The 19,745-nt window shown below is 35.0% G+C and overlaps 1 protein-coding gene across 1 annotated transcript in view; it reads left to right on the top strand.

The window, feature by feature from the left end:
* Nucleotides 1–19,745, top strand: part of SLC25A36 (solute carrier family 25 (pyrimidine nucleotide carrier ), member 36) — a 32,294-nt gene that overhangs the window by 1,199 nt on the left and 11,350 nt on the right. The window contains exons 2-4 of the mRNA XM_008586637.1: nt 10,243–10,407; nt 12,633–12,710; nt 16,759–16,859. Of these exons, the coding sequence (XP_008584859.1) occupies nt 10,243–10,407; nt 12,633–12,710; nt 16,759–16,859 (344 nt within the window). The remainder of the gene's footprint in view (nt 1–10,242; nt 10,408–12,632; nt 12,711–16,758; nt 16,860–19,745) is intronic.

Raw genomic sequence — 19,745 nt, forward strand, 5'->3', positions numbered from 1 at the left:
AGGTCCGCGCTCGCCGCGCGGGCGGGCCGGCCTTTCGTCGCGGGCGCCCTGCCTTGGACCTCGGGCGGCTGGTTTCCGGGCGCGGCCCTGCCGCCGTGGGTGCTCAGGGGGGCTTCGGGCACGAGCAGGGAAGACTCGGGTGTAGGGTGCCTCTAGCACTTGGAAAGTCTCCTTGCCGAGCTTTTTCCAGGTTGCGTGATATGGTGCAAACCGCAGTGCCTTTGGGGTCGGACATGTAAACCAATCCTCTTCACATCCGCAGTTTAAAGGAGAAAGTGGAGGCGGGGAGAGGTCAGATTCTTTGACGGTAGTTACTATGTGTACAAGATTAAGACTGAGCCTGAAGTCTTAGTACCCCGATTGCAAGCATGCGTGCTACAGCTATTTTGCTCACCAGTTTAGCCTTTTCTTTAGATTTGTTCCTTTCAAATTATTTCGAGAATCAGAAATTTTAAGAGTTACTTCTTATCTGTAGGATTACAGTTTCTTATCAAAAATGTCTACAGTAAATTATGCTGAGACTCTTTTAACCGTATAAAATAGCATCCCCTATATAACCATATAAAGTAGCATCCCCTTAAACCCTACAGTTTGTTTTTATGTTGACCACTTAAATACTATTCTATTCACGGTTTCTTGCTTTTAGTTGGACATAAGGACTCTATCGCCAATGATAAAGTACGTACTTAGGTGGGCAAGATTTATTCAACAAAAATTCATTGTACACTGATTATGGCCAAGCCACTCCTCTGGTGCAAAGACAGTATTTTCTATTAATCCGTGAGACCCAATTTTGGTAGTTTGCTCTACATATTTCTGAAATGTTTACTGCCAATAATCAGGCAAATTAAATCGTTTTTTAAAATTCAGTAGCTATGTGGAGGTTTTTGAAGAGTAAAGATGTCTTGTTATGTAAATAATTGGATTCCCTCATGTAATTAGATCTTATGGTAACCCGTGAAAGATAGGAGACCATAAATCTAGTTCTGGCCACTATTTTAATTTGGGTGGAAAGTGGACAAATCCTTTGATTTTAGTTGCTTCATCTGTGAAATGAGATCTCATTTATGTGAACTCTAAGGCCTTTCTCTAGCACATAACATTTCTATTACTCTGCATTCAGGATTCATATATCAAGTTTAATCATTAAAGTACTGTACAACTTATATTTAAAATAAATATTAGCTTGTTTGCACTAACTTTCCAGTTTGCTTTAGGCACATCAGTCACTTTGTTATTATTAACAAATAATAACAGTAATAATAAATTTACAACAATAAATTTATGCCCTTCTGGTTTTTTTAAGAACAGGAACGGAGGGTTTTTGTAGCATCTAAACTTATAGTTTGGTGCTCCGCCCCCCCCCCAAAAAAAAAAAGTCTAATGTGCAGGTTATTTAGAGTATTAAATGATATACTGGTATGTAGGATCTGGTGCAAGATAGGTGGTCATCTTTGTAATTCCCTTCCTTTGCATCTCATCTTGATTTTATGTTTATATGTAGTTGCATTAGAACTAGGAAGGACGGGCCGGCCCGGTGGCGCACTGCTATAGTGCGCCGCTTGGGAAGTGTGGCGGCGCTCCCGCCGAGGGTTCGGATCCCACATGCAGACCGGTTCCCGCTCACTGGCTGAGCGAGACGCGGGAGCGGCACCGAGGGTTGCGATCCCGTTGCTGGTCCCGGTCCGGTTTCTAGGGCGGCGCTGAGGGTTGCGATCCATTGCTGGACACAGAAAAAGACAAAAAAAAAAAAAAAAAAGAACTAGGAAGGATGGTAAAGGTCCCCATATGGATCAGCCCCTTCAAGATATGGAAAAATACTGAGGTGTAAAAAATTGACTTACTCAAGGCCAAACAGCTTTTCATACATGTAAAATGAGGGATAAATAGTCTTGAAAGATCCTGCCAGCTCTCTATATAAATTCAATTCTGTGGAGTATTTTGGAAGTCTACTGTGTGCTAAGCATTGTGGAAATGCAAAGCAGGTTGTGTTGGTAACTTTGTTCTTATTAATTGAAGATGTCTAATTCTTTATACATCATAGTTGCTTTTTTAGGCTCGTCATAAAATATTAGACTTTTTTTTTTTTTTTTTGAGACCGGCCGCACCGCGCTCAGCCAGTGAGCTGGTGACCGGCCATCCCCATATAGGATCCAAACCCCAGGCGGGAGCGCTGCTGCGCTCCCAGCGCCGCACTCTCCCGAGTGTGCCACGGGCTCGGCCCGTTAGACTTATTTTTTATCCTGATAGAATTATGTAAATTGAAAGCTATGAAATTTATTTTTCACTTTTATGATAACCACATTAGGAAAAGGAGAGTGATCTCTTGTGCCTGGGCTGCTTAACATACAAGTGTTCTTTGGATTAAGCTCAGTATATTTTAAAGGAACCAACAGTAGCCTTTCACTGTGGTATTTAGTTTTAGACAAGGGTTTTCTGAATATGGAGCCTTTGGGTGGGTTTGCTGATAATTAAAGTTGTATATATTCAAGTATGTGTTTATCAGGATCTCAGAAAGATTTTTGATAGCCCAGTAGCTGTATTGTTAAAGCAAGAACATTTGAAACAGACCAGTACTGGGCATGAGGTCTGGGCATCATGTTCACATGCATAACTCGTGCTTTCTTTAAGACACCCTTTGGTCCCATTATGCTTTTGCCAGAGTTAATATTCAGAGTTTGTAAAGTCATTGGTTTGGTTAATTGAGTTATGGAGGCATTATCATGGCAGCCTGCAAAAAGGATGTAAATATAACTTAATTTTAGCTGTATCTCTGATAACACTATATCCGTAGATAGAGACATAAACAATATGAAATGTACTTTTAAATACTTTGATCAAATTATACATTATCTAGTTATTGTATCAACTGCATAAGTCTACCAAGAGGCACTTGTAATGAAAAAAATGTCAGTTTCACTTAAGAATGTTCCAGAAGCAATAAAAATTACTAATTTTAATAAATCTGGACTTCAGGATCAGGTACTAATCTCTGGAGACTTTAGTAAAAGAGATCAGAAAAAGAAGAACCAGCATAGAACTTAGAAGGAGTGACTAAGAAAATGTAGTGTCCTGAAATCCAGATGAAGCAAATATACAGTATCTAGGAAGGAGTGAGTGATGAACTATCAGATGTTATTGTCATTTAAGATGATGTTTGAGAGCTGTTAACCATTGAATGTAACAACTGGGGACCTTTGGTGGCTTTGATAAATAGGGCAGTTAAGAAAAAGCCTGATCAGAGTGGAGCGAAATTGGAGACAACAAATTGACAGCTTTTAGATTTGCTGCAAAGGGGAACAAAGAAAATAGTAGTTCATGGGGGAAATTTACCTTTATTTTGACCTACCACAGTTCCTCAGCATATTTTTTTTTTTTTTCCTTTTTATCTTTTTTACTGACCGGTAACGGGATCGCAACCCTCGGTGTCACGCCCGTACTGGGGACCGGCAACAGAATCGCAACCCTCGGTGTTGCGCCCGCACCGCGCTCAGCCAGTGAGCAGGAACCGGTCTCCACATGGGATCCGAACCCTCGGCAGGAGCGCCGCTGTGCTCGCAAGCGGCATACTCTCCAGTGCGCCACCGGGCCAGCCCGAGCATATTTTGTTTTTATAATGGATTTTTTTAGTCCTCAGTCTAATGTCTTATTGTTTACCTTAAATTAAAGTGAAGACTGTACAACTGCATCTTGGGCTGTGTAGCAGAGCTTCCTTCCTTGCTTCTGTGTTTATATAAGTTGTTGGCTGATATTTTCTGTTTTTTAGTATTATTAATCTTGATTTTGCTTTAGCATTCAAAATAATAACAACCTGTTAATTTTTCCTGCATCAGAAACCCTATATGAGGGTACTCCAAAAAGTTAAGGGAAAAATGCAATTAAAAGATAATATGCCTCTTTCAGTGAATTTTTGAAGATCCCTTTTATGTACCTAAAAAAAAATACCTTTTTTTCCTCAACTATTCATATCTGTCTGACTTTTCATAAGTGAGTCTATCAAGTATTTCGAAAATGTCCTTCACCATTTCAATAACTTCTGTTGTTTCTTTCCCAAACACGAAAGCTTCAGAGAAAATACTTACACATATATGCTACCAGAGAAACAATTTTTGGTAAGACTTCCTTAATTATATTTATGGAATTCCAGAAACAGGCTGCATGTTTTAAGATTGAAAAACTCCTTACGTTTGTCTAACCTCTTAATGAAGTCTCTGCTTTAGTGATATTTCTTAATTTAAAAATGCCCTAGTTAGTAAATTGCAGTAGAGTATTACCTGCAGGCAGAAAAATGACAAAGTATTTTAACCTATTTATTTTGGTATACAGACCTAAACACTGCAGTTGTCTGACAAAATAGTTTGCCTAAAGTTAACAAAAATAAATTCTAAAGTGCCTTTTTAAATGTATACACCCATCAATATTGTGGACCTATTCAGAAAATATTTTGTTCATTTATAAATTACCTTGCCTATTAAAAACAAGTTTTCTGGTCCATACATGGACAAAAGATTAATATTAAGGACATATGTCTTAACAATCACAGTCTTGAAATCCTGGTTTTTTCCCCATGACCCACCCTTTTCTTAGAATCCTGAGGTACCTTAGGTTTTCCCCCAGGTAAGGCTGGTAAAAGTGCTTTAAAGGCAGGGGAACTGGATCTAGCGGTTTAGCAGCTTGGGTCTATCCAGCTGATGGGCTTTTATGTCTGTGCACCTGACTTAGTGATTCCTTACTCTTGGCATCATGGCTGAAGTTGGTCTGATTGCTATTCATATTTATTTGGTGAACAGTTTCTCTTTCCCTTTTTCTGTCCCCCCCCCCCCACACACACACCAACTTTTCATTCCTATGTTGCTATCATTTGTGTGAGAGAGCACTTTGAGGCCCCCAGCAGAGGCCTTGTTCTTTCGTACAAGACCTATTTGCACAAGGTTTTTTTGTTAACAAAAACACTAAGATGCTTTTCCCCACTCCTTTATTTGAGAAGTCTGTAAAGGCCCTTAAGTAGACCCCTGGCATGCCAGAATTTTTATTCTCATTATGTATAATAAGCAATAAGTAGAAGCAACACTTGAAAGTTCTTATCTGTGCTCCCCAAAGTTTGATTTTGTTAGCATATGCAGTATTACTATAGGCTAGAATGTGTTTGCATTCCAGTAGATAACTGAGACAACTTGATTGACTTACTGTACATTTGGCAAAGATCAAGGAAATGTTTACATGTTACGTTTTATACACCTTTATGGTGTCTAGTAATAACTGTGTTAAACAATTCTTAAATATTCTATAAAATCAATGCATAATTATGATTATCTGTCTCACCAAGCAACCTTGACTTTCTCATGTCTTTAAAATACTATATATAACATTTGGCTATAAAACTTAAATGAGTATTGATCCAGGTATTTTCACTAAGAATATATAGTTTAGATGTTCTGATCTGGATATACCAAGTGTATAGTGACATATAACAGTTTTGTTAGACTCATAATCTAGGAATTGTCTTCTCAGGATTTTTGATGTTACAGAATAAAGAACTTGTATGCTCTTTTGTTATCAAACTTTGCTGTTCTCTACTTGGAATTCTTTGCCAGTTAAGAAAACATAGCGCAAATGCGTGATGACTTTTTTATAGAAATAAATTTGAATTATAATTTTTTTTAATAGTAAAGCATCCCATCTTGAACTTTATTATAGTAGCAAATTACATTGGCTAAACCTTACAACTGATCTTAACTCATGGCCACATTACTGGATAAAAGGGAAGAAAGACCAGTTAGAAGGCAAGAAATGAGAGTCTGCTTTAAGGCCCTTGCAGTAGGGATGGTGAGAAGTATGAGAGGAAGTTTAAAATACACAACTAGTGGGACTTGAGGATAGTTGAATATCAGAAAACCTCTGTATTTCTTTATTGCCATTCCAACTGATGATTGTTAGCCTTCAGTACTCATATTTAAATATTATTGCATGTTATAATGTAAAACTGCTTCAGGACAACCTAAGTGGTTACGTATACACCCCGTTATACCACCTCCTCCCTGTGTACAGTTAAGATCTTCATTATGTATTTTATTTGTTGAAGTGGTTTTTAAGAATCATAGTATATATCTTGTCTGTGGTCTGGCTATAAAATATTTGTAATAGCTCTATTACATAATTTTACAGTTTACTGTCAGTAATAGACACATAACCTCAGTAGCTAATATTTATTTAGCATTTTCTATGTGGCACTTTAGAAAATATTTTACATGGATTAAATCATATATCATCTTTACATCAAGACTGTGAGGCATAGGTATTGTTTTTCCCTGGTTTTTTGTTTGTCTGTTTGTTTTCTTTGTGTACTGAGTTTATTCTCTTGGAAACAGGAATGGCTGGGTAGGTAGGAATCATGGCCTTACGTGCTAACTTTGCTTTTTGTGTGTTTGTTTTTATTAGCATTAATTATAGAATTAATTCATGTTCATTGAGTATATTTTTTAGAAGTTTTTCATATCCGTGGATTCCAAATCTGTGGATTCAACCAGCCATGGATTAAAAATATTTTTAAAATAAGTAAAAAATAACAATACAACAGTAAGAAATAATACAATAAACTACAGTACAACTACTATTTACATAGCATTAAATTATATTAGATATAAGAAATTTAAAGTATACAGGAGGATGTGGGTAGATTATATGCAGATATTATGACAGTTTATATGAGAGACTTGAGCATTCTCAGATTTTGGTATCTGCAGGAGTCAAGGAACCAATCCTCCACAGATACCAAGGTATGTCTAATTCATATTCAAGAATACATTTTTTAGGTTTTGTAAATGTAAATGTGAATGTAAAACCAAAACAAATGTGCATGTTTATTACAGATTTTGAGGCTGTTTTATGTTTAATAAATTTACAAAGTAAATATATATTATTAAGCAGCTAAAAAAGGAATTAGGCAAATTCAAATAAAAACAAGTATGATTTGCTGTAAATAAATCACTATTGTAGTGTGAACGTGGTGTGTATTACCCTGAGTTCTTTTGAGCTCTTCATTGTGTGCAGTGTACTGTGTGATGACTCTTTTCTCTTACCACTTATCGCTTAACAATTACCATAAACTGTGGCTTCTAAGATTCGCCTTGTGGCCTTATATGTTATCAGGTTTTAAAACTATTTCATGGCTGTTTAAAATAATATGTTTCTTATTTACTGAGTATAGAGTTCTCTCCTAGAGCTATTTAATTTTGTTTAAAATCTGCTATAAGCCTACTCTTTTTAATCAAGTTATGTTTATCTGTCAATATAATTATGGTTTTGACATTTTTTTTTTGGCATTTTCTTTTGGGGGATTAAACTTTTAATTTTCTGTTTAAGGCTGTGAGTGGAATTAAAAAAATATTAACTTTATTATGGTTAAATGTTTCACATAATATAAATATGTTCACCTTCAGGTAGTTCATATATTAAAAGTTGCTACTAGTTTTCACATTCTTTTTTAGTAAGATTTATCAAGGTATTACTTACATACGATAAAATCCACCTTTCATTAAGTGTACATTTCAATGAATTTGGGCAAATGTATGAAGTCCTGTAATAACTACATTAATGAAGATAACAAAGCATTTCTATCATTCCAAGAATTTCCCCATGCCTCTTGCAGTCATTTCCTTCCTCCTCCCCTACTCTTTCGTAACAACTGATTTCATCTCTATCCCTCTAGTTTTGCCTTTTCCAGAATATCATAAAATTGAAAATGCCATAGAAAGAAAACCTTTTGTGTCTGGCTTTTTTTCAGTTAGCATAATGCTTTTGAGATTCATCCAGGTTGTGGTTTTTTATTCCATTGTGTAACTGTAGAACAATTTTATCTATCCTTCACTAGTTGATGGATATTTGAGTTGTTTCCAGTTTTTAGCTATTAAAAGTAAAGCTGCTGTGAACATTCTTGGACAGGTCTTTGTGTGGACATATTTGTTTATTTTTCTTGGGTCAGTACCTGGGAATGAGATTATAGTAATGCTGTAAGAAACTGTCAACCTGTTTTCTGAAATGGCTGTACCGTTTTGCATTCCTACCAGCAATATATATGAGATTTCCAGTCACCCGCTTCAACAACACTAGATTTTGTCAGTCTGTGCAGTGGTATCTCATTATGCACTTACTTTGCATTTCCCTGATGATAAACAATTTTGAAAAACCTTTCTATGTGTTTACTTGCATCCCTGTATCGTTGGTAAAGTGTTAAATCTCTATCAAGTATTTTTTATTGAGTTTGTTATTATTGGATTGTAAGTGTTTCTGAATACAAGAACTTTATCCTGGTATATGATTTGCAAATGTTTTTAGTCTGTGGCTTGTCTTTTCATTTTCTTAACAGTTTCTTTGTTGTTTATTTAAGACATCTGCACCTGGGTTGGCTAGTTGGCTCAGGTGGTAGAATATGGTGCTGACAACACCAAGGTCAAGTGTTCGGATCCCCATACTGGCCAGCCGCCAAAAAAAAAGAAAGAAATCTGTGCCTAACCCAAAGTCAAGAAGATAGTTCTCCAGGTGTTTTCTTCTAGAAGTTTTATAGTTTCATGTTTTTATATTTAGGTCTATGATTCATTTTGGGTTACTTTTTAAATATAGTGTGAGGTAAGAGTCAAGTTTTATTACTTTAAATATAGATGTTCTCTATTTTAATAGTTTTGTATAAATCTGCTACTCTTACATTAGCATACAATTTGTTTTTATTTAGTTTTTTTGGTGGCATGTACTGTTAAATCAGTGTGAAATTTTCTTCATCTTATTTCATAATTTCTTGTTTTAAATTTAATTTGGAGTGATATTAACGTTGCCTTGCCTGCTTTCATTTTATATATTATCCATACTTGACGTCTTATACACACACACACATATTTTTTATTTCTGGAGGTAGAATCGTTTAGTATATTCCTTTGGTGGGCTGCTTTTCTTTTTCTTTCTTTTTTTTTTTTGCCCCCTCTTCTTCCCACCTTCTTTTTCTTTCTTTAGTGCCCATTTTGAAGGTCCATGTTAACCTCTGACTCAGCTTTTCTTTTTTTTGACCGGTAAGGGGATCGCAACCCTCGGCTTGGTGTCATCCGCACCACACTCAGCCAGTGAACGCACCGGCCATCCCTATATAGGATCCGAACCCGCGGTTTCGGCACCAACAGCACCGCACTCACCCGAGTGAGCCACAGGGCCGGCCCTGACTCTGCTTTTCTCTTTCACTGCAGTGAGATATCTTCTGAATGATTTTATTCTTTGGATTAGAAAGCAGTTTCTCAGGGCTTCGGTAGCTAGTAATGCGTTAAGAGAAAATTATTTCCCACTCCTGTATTTAAAAAGAATAATTACTCAGCCTTTCTCTTACTTGCCTTTAAACAATTCAAATAATGTCAGCTGTTAATAGCTTTTATTTCATTGTTGTTCTGGTGATCAGGCTTTTTATTTAATTTGGATTCTTCTGAGTCTACGTACTCTGCACAGATGTCTACATGTGGGCCTCACAAATACTGATTGTGATACTCCGATGTCATATTTTTTTGTAGGTGAAATATTTCTGAGTATTTGGATATTTAAAATAGAAATATGTATGATTGGTCATCAGTGATTTATTTCTTATGGCTCAGAAGATCATATCTTGAGATTTGAAAGGACTGTAGTTTGAAAGATAGGATATACCATAAATAATGGTCTATGTTTCAGCAGAGTCATGAGTCATACATGGGCAAAGAGCACTAAACCAACCCTTAGAACAATATTTAAAGCCACAATGTGTGACTTACAAATTTTCGTAGCAACACCTACAATTTGAGGTCTTCTAGCTAATTATTCTTGCTAGATTATTAAGTTCGGTATTTTTGTTGTTGTTGTTATTTTATTTTTTTTAAGCTACTGAAGGTGTTTGTATGCAGTTAAATAAGTGAAAGTTTAAAAAGTTACTTAGGGCCAGCCCGTGGCTCACTTGGGAGAGTGTGGTGCTGATAACACCAAGGCCATAGGTTTGGATCCCTATAATAGGGATGGCTGATTAGCTCACTTTGGAGAGCGTGGTGCTGACAATACCAAGTCAAGGGTTAAGATTCCCTTACCGGTCATCTAAGAAAAAAAAAAATTCGTCTTCTAAAACCATTAAATATTTAAAATTTTAGTATATTGGCATTGTTCCAGGTGCCCACTTGGGTTACAGCTCTGGGCATGTGTACTAAAGAATTAAGTGGATAAGTTTTTTCTCATTTTTTTTAGATGTGGTGGTACAGTGGGAGCTATTCTGACATGTCCACTGGAAGTTGTAAAAACACGGCTGCAGTCATCTTCTGTGACACTTTATATATCTGAAGTTCAGCTGAACACCATGGCTGGAGCCAGTGTCAACCGAGTAGTCTCTCCTGGACCTCTCCATTGCTTAAAGTGAGACCACAGTATTCATAAATTGTTTTGGTGTACCTTAGTGATTCCCATGTTTATTTATTTATATTCTACATTTAAAAAGGTTCTTTATAAACTTAAATGACAAGTTACTGTGAATTATTTCCATTAGAAATGATAATTCCTCATAGAAAAGAACGGTTAAAAGGGTAATATAAAATTTAATATTATTTCCAAATCATGTGTATTTAGAATAGTTTTCTACATTTAGCCAATGAATTTCTTTTCTGTAGCTATTATAGGTATTTTATTTTGGATTATTAATTCATTTATTTTTGAAATATGATCACGTTAAGGCTAACTCATTTTGTGTGTGTTTTTAACTTTCCAAGTACTCACACAAATAAAGTATATCCAATTAATGGCAATCTGATTTCTATGTAATCTAAATATAACTGAGACTTTAAGCAGAGTTCTTCTGATTTTAAAATGTTATTCGGTGTAGTATGTGTTTGACATTTCCTGATGGTTTGAAAAAGATTTGCATTTACATTTTACCATACTTTGTTATGTTGCAATTGGATTTTAAATTTCAAAATGATTAAAATCAGGTTTTACATGTTTAAACTTGTGTATATAACTGAGTGCCATGTGTGTCTGCCTTGTCAGCTCACTTAGTACTTAATCTATTTGAACCTGGTTCACTAGTGTTTATTTTGTAGTAGCAAATAAACTCATCCTGTGTGTTTACCTTTGCTACCAAAAGATTTCATCAGTGTTTTCTTTTTTAAAATTTGGTTACCTAAGTACATGAATAGGTAGCATAAAATTATTAACAATTTTGGATTAAAATGCCATAATTATGTATAAATACTTTGATTAATAATAGGAAAATTAATATGATTTTTGAGATATATTACCTCTGATTACCTCTCCTTAAAATTCTTCTTCTCACCTCTGTGATGTATTTTTTATTATATTTTTCAGTGATTTGACCTTATCTTTCTCACAGGAACTTTAGTAATCCCTCTGGGCTCTGTTTTAGTTCCTCACTTTTTCAGGCCCTCTTTTAAGCTCTATATGTATTAATTTATTTAATCCTCACAGTAACCCAGTAATGAGGTATTATTTTTCTTTATTTATTGCTAATGAAACTAAGGATGAAAGAGAAGTTTCTCTGTAGTCTTACAGTTAACCACTTTACAATATTGGGCTTCATACCTAAGAAGTCTGGCCGCTCGGCTCAGGCCTTTAATTAACCATGATGCTCAACTATCTTTCAAGAGATATTCCTAAGTATATAGATATTCAAGAACCACTCTGCATAGTCTGTTAACTCTGAATTAAAATGCCTACTTTTCTTCGATCTTCTGTTCTTTCTCACTTCTAAACTTCATTTCAAAATTTACTCTCAGACTGGCCAGTTAGCTCAGTTGGTTAGACGTTATAACACCAAGGTCCTGGGTTCGGGTCCCCTTACCAGCCAGCCAAAAAAAAAAAATTATTCTCAGAAAGCCTTCTGTGACTTAGACACACCTCTCTGTTCCTTTCTCTGCTGGACATATATGTATCTAGCTTGTACTATATTTGCTTGTTAATATGGTCTGTTAAATTATTTGTTTCAGTATAGTTCTTTTTGCCACAACTGGACAGCAAATTTCTCAGTGTTAGTGGCTTCACTCCCTCATTTCTTTCTCCTAACTCTGCCTAGTCATAAAGAGCTCTTTATGCAGTAAGTATTCAATATATAGTAATTGTTAACTGAGTGGAGTGAGAAATAACAGGTCAACCACTGTAGTACCCTAGAGGATATTAGGGTCCCTGGAGTAGTTGCATGAGATAATATTGTATTACTGAGAGTGTTGTCCAGTATCAAGTAAAAGACCGCAAAACTGGGAAGGAACTACATTTCTAATCAGGAATTCAATTTGCTGGTAAAGATAGTAAAAACAAAGAGATTAAAGATAAGAGTAGCATGATAATCTAAAAATAAATGTAGAAATCTATATCATGTTTTCAAAATATTTTAGGAAAGAATCTGAGTGGAGTTCTTTTCATTATCACTAGTAAATCTATTATCAGTCTTCAATAATTTATACTATTGTTTAAAAAACCAGATTTTTATAAGTAAGGAAAACTGACCAGAGAAGCATTATATATTATAATACAGATATAGGGATTTAGACTCTCACTTTGCTATACAAAGGAAATAAAATAGCAGACTTTGAAGGACATTTCTTTCTAATATAATTTTTTTTCTCTTACAGAATGATCTTGGAAAAAGAAGGGCCTCGTTCCTTGTTTAGAGGATTAGGCCCCAATTTAGTGGGGGTGGCTCCTTCCAGGTAAACAATCATTTTAAAGTTAAGCAAAATTATGGCAGTCTTTCTTTTACAAAGCACTTGTATTTAATCATTTGTAGATGAAGTTAAATTTATAAATGCAGTTTTCATTGTTTATGGGAAGTTAAAATACTTGATTTTCTTTTTAAGGATTTCAGATGCTAATCAGAACAAATTTATGTGATCAAGTAATGCTTGTTGGCAGGATATGGTACTGGGTTTTTTTGGGAGGGGGGTTTCTGTTCCTTTTTTCTGGTACTGGGTATTTCGAAGACCAAGAGTATTTCAGAAGTGTTAGAAATTAACAGTAGTAATATGCATACATAGGATATGTTCCATAATGTAAGGGAAGAAGGTACAGTATTTGCATTAAATTTTTGACAGTCTTGTACTGGGGGGGAATGAAGAACCATAGCATAGTATAGCTAAAGGTTTAATGAGCACTGTATTTATAGATAAGAGTTAAAATTTTTAATTTTATGGATGGACCTGAGATTTTTATGTCGGTGTTATATTCAAAGTTGTAAATAGTGAAGATAACACTTATCTTTATATTATATTGCATAGAATAGGAGGTATAAAATTAGTAATATTTGCAGGATAAGTCTGTCTGGAAATTTCCTTACAGCTAGTGGCTATGTTTTGAGTCCTCCTAGGGGGATGCTTATACTCTCTACTGACCTGAGGAGTTAGAATGTTTGTTGGGGGGAGGTGGAAATTGAAAATCTACACAGGGCTAAGCCCATAAACTACTCCTGATATTTTGAGGTAGGTGTTCGTTAGTTCTTGTAAATTTTTTTTTTTTTTTTTTTTTTTTAAAGATGACCGGTAACGGGATCTTAACCCGTGGCCTTGATGTTATCAGCACCACACTCTCCCAAGTGAGCCACGGGCTGGCCCTAGTTTTTGTAAATTTAAATAAACCAACTCTTGCATCTTGAAAAATTTTGTCTCTAAGGAAAATAAGCATTCTTTTAAATGTTTCTCTTGGACTTAGAGGTGTAATAATATTTAGGATATATGTAAATTTTTCTGCTTCTGATAGCTATCCTTTCTGTGCTCCAGTTGAAGTTAGTGTTTCTTTTTGACTCTACATAGAAATTAACTTCAAATAAACAAGATGGAAAAGTAGAAACAAAGAGCTAGGAAGGGAGTCAGGGCTTAGAACAGGGTTGAAGAAAGGGACAAGAAGTCTAAAAGCATGAGAATTTTTGTGGCATTGAAGGGCAGTAAGAGACAGGCTCAGTACCTACCATAGTAAAGGAAGCCTAATGAAGGGAGATGCTGAAGAGAAGCCCTGGTGGTAAGGGTGAAGCACTGTGGTTTGAGATCAGTAGCCATCTACAAGGATGGGTGCTGTGCACCATGTGGAGAGGTGTAAAGGACCTCTTAGTGAGATCATTGTGAAGCAGTTTTTGCACCAACTTCAAAAGGCAAAAACAAAGAAAGAAATTAATAACTAAAGGAACAGCTAATGGAACTAGCAGTAGGAAAGGGGAAGACCTGGAATACTAAAACTAAGCCATTTTTTGGCTTAGGAGACAAGCCAAACAGAATGGTTCCATTAAAGAAGCCAAAAAGTCCTGAAAACATTACTTTGTCATTTTTCTTTGATACCATTTTATCTTAAATTGTTGGCTTCTCCCATGGTAGAGCACTGTACAAAGTTCATATTTAGGATGAAAATGCATACGCAGCTCTCTCTGTCCAAACTGTGTACCAGATTTATGTATTATTCTTTATTGTGTTTCAACTTTTTTGTGGGTTCTCTTCTTTCTTTAAGAAATTATCCAAAATTGGGCCGGCCCGGTGGCGCACTGGATAGTGCGCCGCTTGGGAAGCGCAGCGGCGCTCCCGTCCGAGGGTTCGGATCCCACATGCGGACCGGTTCCCGCTCACTGGCTGAGCGGGGCGCGGGAGCAACACCGAGGGTTGCGATCCCGTTGCCGGTCCCCGGTCCGGTACGGGGGCGACACTGAGGGTTGCGATCCGTTGCCGGACACGGAAAAAAGACAAAAAGACAAAAAAAAAAAAGAAAAGAAAAGAAAAAAAAAAAAAGAAATTATCCAAAATTGCAACCTCACTGTAAAACCTTAAAATATATAGAGAGAGAGAGAAAGTGTGGCATTTCATCTTAAGCACATCACTTCTCACCCTGTGCACCTTCCCACATAATACACTCTTCTCCTTATAGATAACCACCATTAATAAACAGTTTGGTATATAATCTTCCACTAACTTTTTCTGGATTATCATATACTGCATAAAAACATGTATACTTACATTATTATAGTCTACTTTACATAAATTGAATCATACTAAATATTTAATGTAATTTATCTTGATGCTCTTTTCATGATAATATGTGGGGTGTTTTTTGATTGTGTTTTATGACTTAATCATTAATAAGCATTTCTTTATTGATATATAATTAGATTATTTTCAGATTTTTGTTAAAAATAATGGTTTTGTGAAGATACCTGAACCTTTATCTTTGAGTAGTTAAAGAAGTATGCTTTTTTACGATGGTTACTTAAAAGTAAGATTTCTGGATAAAATGGCATATGTCCATTTAAAACTAGTAAATATTACTGAATTGCCTTCTAAAAAGGCATACCATTTTTTTATTCTCAAATAGTGAATTAGTTGCTCTTTATCCACATCCTTACAAAATGCTGGCTGTTACCCATCTTTTTAATACTTGCCAAATGGAATGAAATGATTTTTTACTGTTTTAATATGCACTTGTATAATTTTTGAGCAGTTACACCCCCTTTTTTGGTAATTTGTCAATTTGTGTGTGTCTTCTGTGAGTTGCCTGTATATATTCCATGCCTATTTTCTCATTAGGATGTCTTTTTTCTGATTGATTTCTAGGAATGCATTGTTTATTCCACCTTCACAATTTGGCATCAAGTGTATCCTGTGTTTTCTCATAAAGTAGAATTTTTTTTTCTTTTTTGGGGGGAGGGGAGGAGGGCAGCTAGCCAGTATGAGGATCTGAACCCTTGACCTTGGTGTTATAATACCATGCTGTAACCAACTGAGCTAACCAGCCAGTCTAGAATGTTTTGTTTTAACTTAATTTTGTGTTTTTTTTAAAAAAGGCACAATGGTGATACTCTCCCTGTTTGTACTTGTCTACTCTGTCCGTTATTGGACAGGTAGTCAGGATTGTTGGGAAGTAATGGGATATTTCATACAGCAAGCAAATAATTCAGTGCCTGGAAAGTTAAACATTGAGGAGGTAGTGGGGATGCATAAAGTCATAGTCAGCATTTACAAATTTAATGGACTGTTTACACACATTGGAAAACGATATATCCTGAACTAAAATGGGCCTGATTTCTTTTGTTGGAAATGTTTTGTCTGTTTAAGGATACTGTGAATTACTATGTGTAATATAGATTAGAATATATTCCAGTATTTCAAAATTGTTTACCATATACTTTGTTTTTTTGTTTTGTTTTTTGTTTTCTTGTTTTTAGTGGCTGGCCAGCACAGGGAATCAAACCCTTGACCTTGATGTTATCAGTACCACACTGTGAACAATTGGCTAACTGGACAACCCTGTTAGATTAGCTCTACCCACCACTCCCCACCAAAAAAATTATACATTTGTTAAAGTACTCATACCAAATTTACTTAACTCAGCTAAGTGTATTTACTCTAGCCTTAGCATTGCACAAGACTTACAGCCTTACTCATTCAAGGGGTTTCCAGTCATCAAAATCTTATACGAATACTTTCTGTTTCAGTCAGTCAGTTGCTAAGTGCATGTCAGAGTATTGAGCGGGGGATCTGTTTGTTTGAGGATGGACATTAGGAACTTTACATTTGTTTGTCCTTTTTTTTAATGAGTCAGTACAAAAAGTACTTCAGGGTATTTATAAAAAAAAATGTGTAAATTCATCTAATATTACATGAGAATGTGGCTAAGACTTTGTTAATGTTTTTAGATTTCTCCATTCTAAAATTATGAGGATTAATTTACATTTAATCCCAAGAATTTAGTAACATGCTTATTGATACATTTTAATCTTTATTTTAGAGCAATATACTTTGCTGCTTACTCAAACTGCAAGGAAAAGTTGAACGATGTATTTGATCCTGATTCTACCCAGGTACACATGATTTCAGCTGCAATGGCAGGTATGAATGTATAATAGTAAAAAACAAAACTTTCTGAAACCTAGAGACTTAATATTGAAAAGTTAAGATGATTAATGTGCTCTTTATTGTTTAGCATCTGCAGAAATGATTTTTACATTTATTAGTATAAAACATATTTGGTTAGGCATATGTAAGGTCTGTTGTCAGTTGGCATTTTTGTAATTAGGAATTTAACTGACAGGATGCAGGTAGTATGTTGCCTTGTGTAGTCTGCTGAATATTTATAAGGTGATCACTTTTAATAGTTTTAAGAATCCAATCATAATTACAGTATAAAAAAGTTATGGAGCTGTAATTTACTCTTTTCTCCTCAATTTCTGTTAGTGCCTTTTCCTTTTTTGCTGCATGTTTTGGCTTCTGTCTGAAATGTGCCGGCAGTTCTTGGTAAAGTATTCATTTTGTCCTGTGCTCAAATGCTGAAATTTTTGTGAGTGATGAATTATTGATAACTCAGAGTTACTATAATGTGTGCATTTTTAAAAATGTTTATCGTTCCATGTAAACCACACTAGGTAACACCTGAAATTTAGACACTGGCTATGTGTACATGCTTGCTGTAGAAATGTTTCCAGGAACTCTTCTGTCATCATTGATGAGTATTTGTGATTCTAAATTAAAACAACTAGTTTCAGGTCTTTACTTTGCTTTAAAGATAAACTGCGGGAGACTGGTTTTGACCAAACTGGTTCTGGAATCATTTTCTGCTGTGCATGTTAGACAAAGCCATGAACTTTGGTTCTTAGAGAAGATTCTCTCCAGTTTTCTGAGATTTGTTGCATATTTAACCACATCTCACATTTCCAAATTATGTTAAGACTTTAAAAGCAAACTATTTCTGCTTTCATCTGTTATCGATCAATAAATTGAGTGTCAATTATGTGCTTAATAATGAGTGCCTTAAACTGTTAACCATTTTCTGTTTAGAAATAAATTGGATCAATTTGACCCATATACTTAACATACTCAGTGTAAGTTTGAAATACTAATTTCTGAAAGGTTGAAGCCCTTTACTTCCTATGTAATAAATCTAACATATACCTTACAAATTGTTTTTAAGACTTTTTATATTTAGTAATTGTTTACTGACTCGTCGAAGTTCTAAAGCAGGAAAGGACGACCTTAAAGATCAAGATAGTGAGATATTCTCATTTACCAGTAAGGAGATCTTGGGCAAGTTATATAATTTATGTGAACCTTCATTACCTTATCCATAGAATGAATAGGTTGGTCTGCATAGATTTGGATTTTGAGAATTAGTTCTTTCATTTGGTGCCACAGAAATTATCTAGTTACAACTAGAATTATTTTTTAATGTACTTTTTTCAGATGTTGAATATAAATGGATATGATTTTCCCCCTATGAATTTGAGTGGGTATAAGGTAAAAGTTGGTGGCCAATGACAAGCCACTGAGTTAAGTTCTTTAAGAATATATTTCTGGATTACCAGTGTTTATGTTTTTGGTTTTTAACACCAGAAAATTATAAAGAAATGCTAATCTCTTTTGAAAGAATTGAAATCAAGAAACTCGATGAGCAGTTATTCTAAGTTGAAGATGTTTGTTGTATATTCAGTATTGCAGATTTAGAGGTTCAGAATATCTTAATTTCCACTTGAACATCTTATTTTATTAGAATATCTTATCAAAATTTATTACTGTATTGTGTCACGTTCCAAAGAATTTCAGTAGAATTGTCAGTTTGCACTTTTTTCTCAAATATATACAAATGTTAACTCATTGTTTTTATCTATGCATTGATACAGTTTCCCAACCTGAATTCCTTGAGTTTTGCTAAATTGATAGTCTTGTACTTTCTTGGAGATCATGGCACTGCACTCTTACTGTGTAATTTGGAAATACTTCTCCCATTTGTTCACAGTGACATTGTTCTGAGCGTTGTGCTTTGAGGCTTCCTTGCACTGTTCATGAGCATAACATTTAGCCTCGCAGTTTTTGTGCGTAACTGCACAGTTGCTGAAACTGAATGGTCCAATGCAGACTCATTTAAGGTAGCCTTTTGCCCCCTTTGTTTTTGAAATAATTTAGACCAGATTGCTCTGGTTTTTCTTCAAGATCATTTTTAGAAGTCTAAATGTGAATAATTTGGGGGTGTGAAGTATGTAGAGATAGTCATGAGAAAAATTCAAGGAAAAAAATGCTAACCTTGTCACTTTGGTATCCAAAAATGTACTAAAATAGACCATTATGATATTGCCGGTGAGATTTTGCCACACTAAACAGCACACACAGTAAGGACTCAGTAAGGCGCCATGTCCGTAATTTTCATTCTTAATAACCTCTCAATTCAGCTTCATTTTGCATTTTATCCATATTAGCTCAAGTGCTTAATTTAGATACTAAAACTTGTTGAAAGGACAGTTTATTTAAAGTGGGTCTTTTCATTTGTTGAAGTTTTACAAATGAATACTATACAAATTTGAAGCCTCGAAAATTGAGCTATAAATTTTCATGCATTAAAAAAATTTTTCAATTGTGAGGATCACAATTAAGTAGTTGGATTACTTAATCAAATTAAGTAATGTTGACTCTTACTATGTTTTACCTGCCTCCCTCCACACACACATATGATCTTTGTCAGACTAAGTGTATCTTAGTTATTGAGGGTATCTGTTTTGTGTGTCTGTGTTTTCCTTAAATGAACTTCAGTATCCCTCTGTATATGCCTAGGTACAGATGTGTATACAAAAAATAGCATTACGTTTCTTCTTTCTTTATAGTAATTCCCACTTTATAAAAGTTTTTATCCGGCATGTATATACTTTTATATGCATTGTAAATATAATGGAAATGAATTCAGATTTTTATTGGATTATATATTCATAGTTACTGCTCAATTTTTTAAAT

The sequence above is a fragment of the Galeopterus variegatus genome, unplaced genomic scaffold (genome assembly GCF_000696425.1).
Source record: "Galeopterus variegatus unplaced genomic scaffold, G_variegatus-3.0.2 Scaffold111, whole genome shotgun sequence".
NCBI lineage: Eukaryota > Metazoa > Chordata > Mammalia > Dermoptera > Cynocephalidae > Galeopterus > Galeopterus variegatus.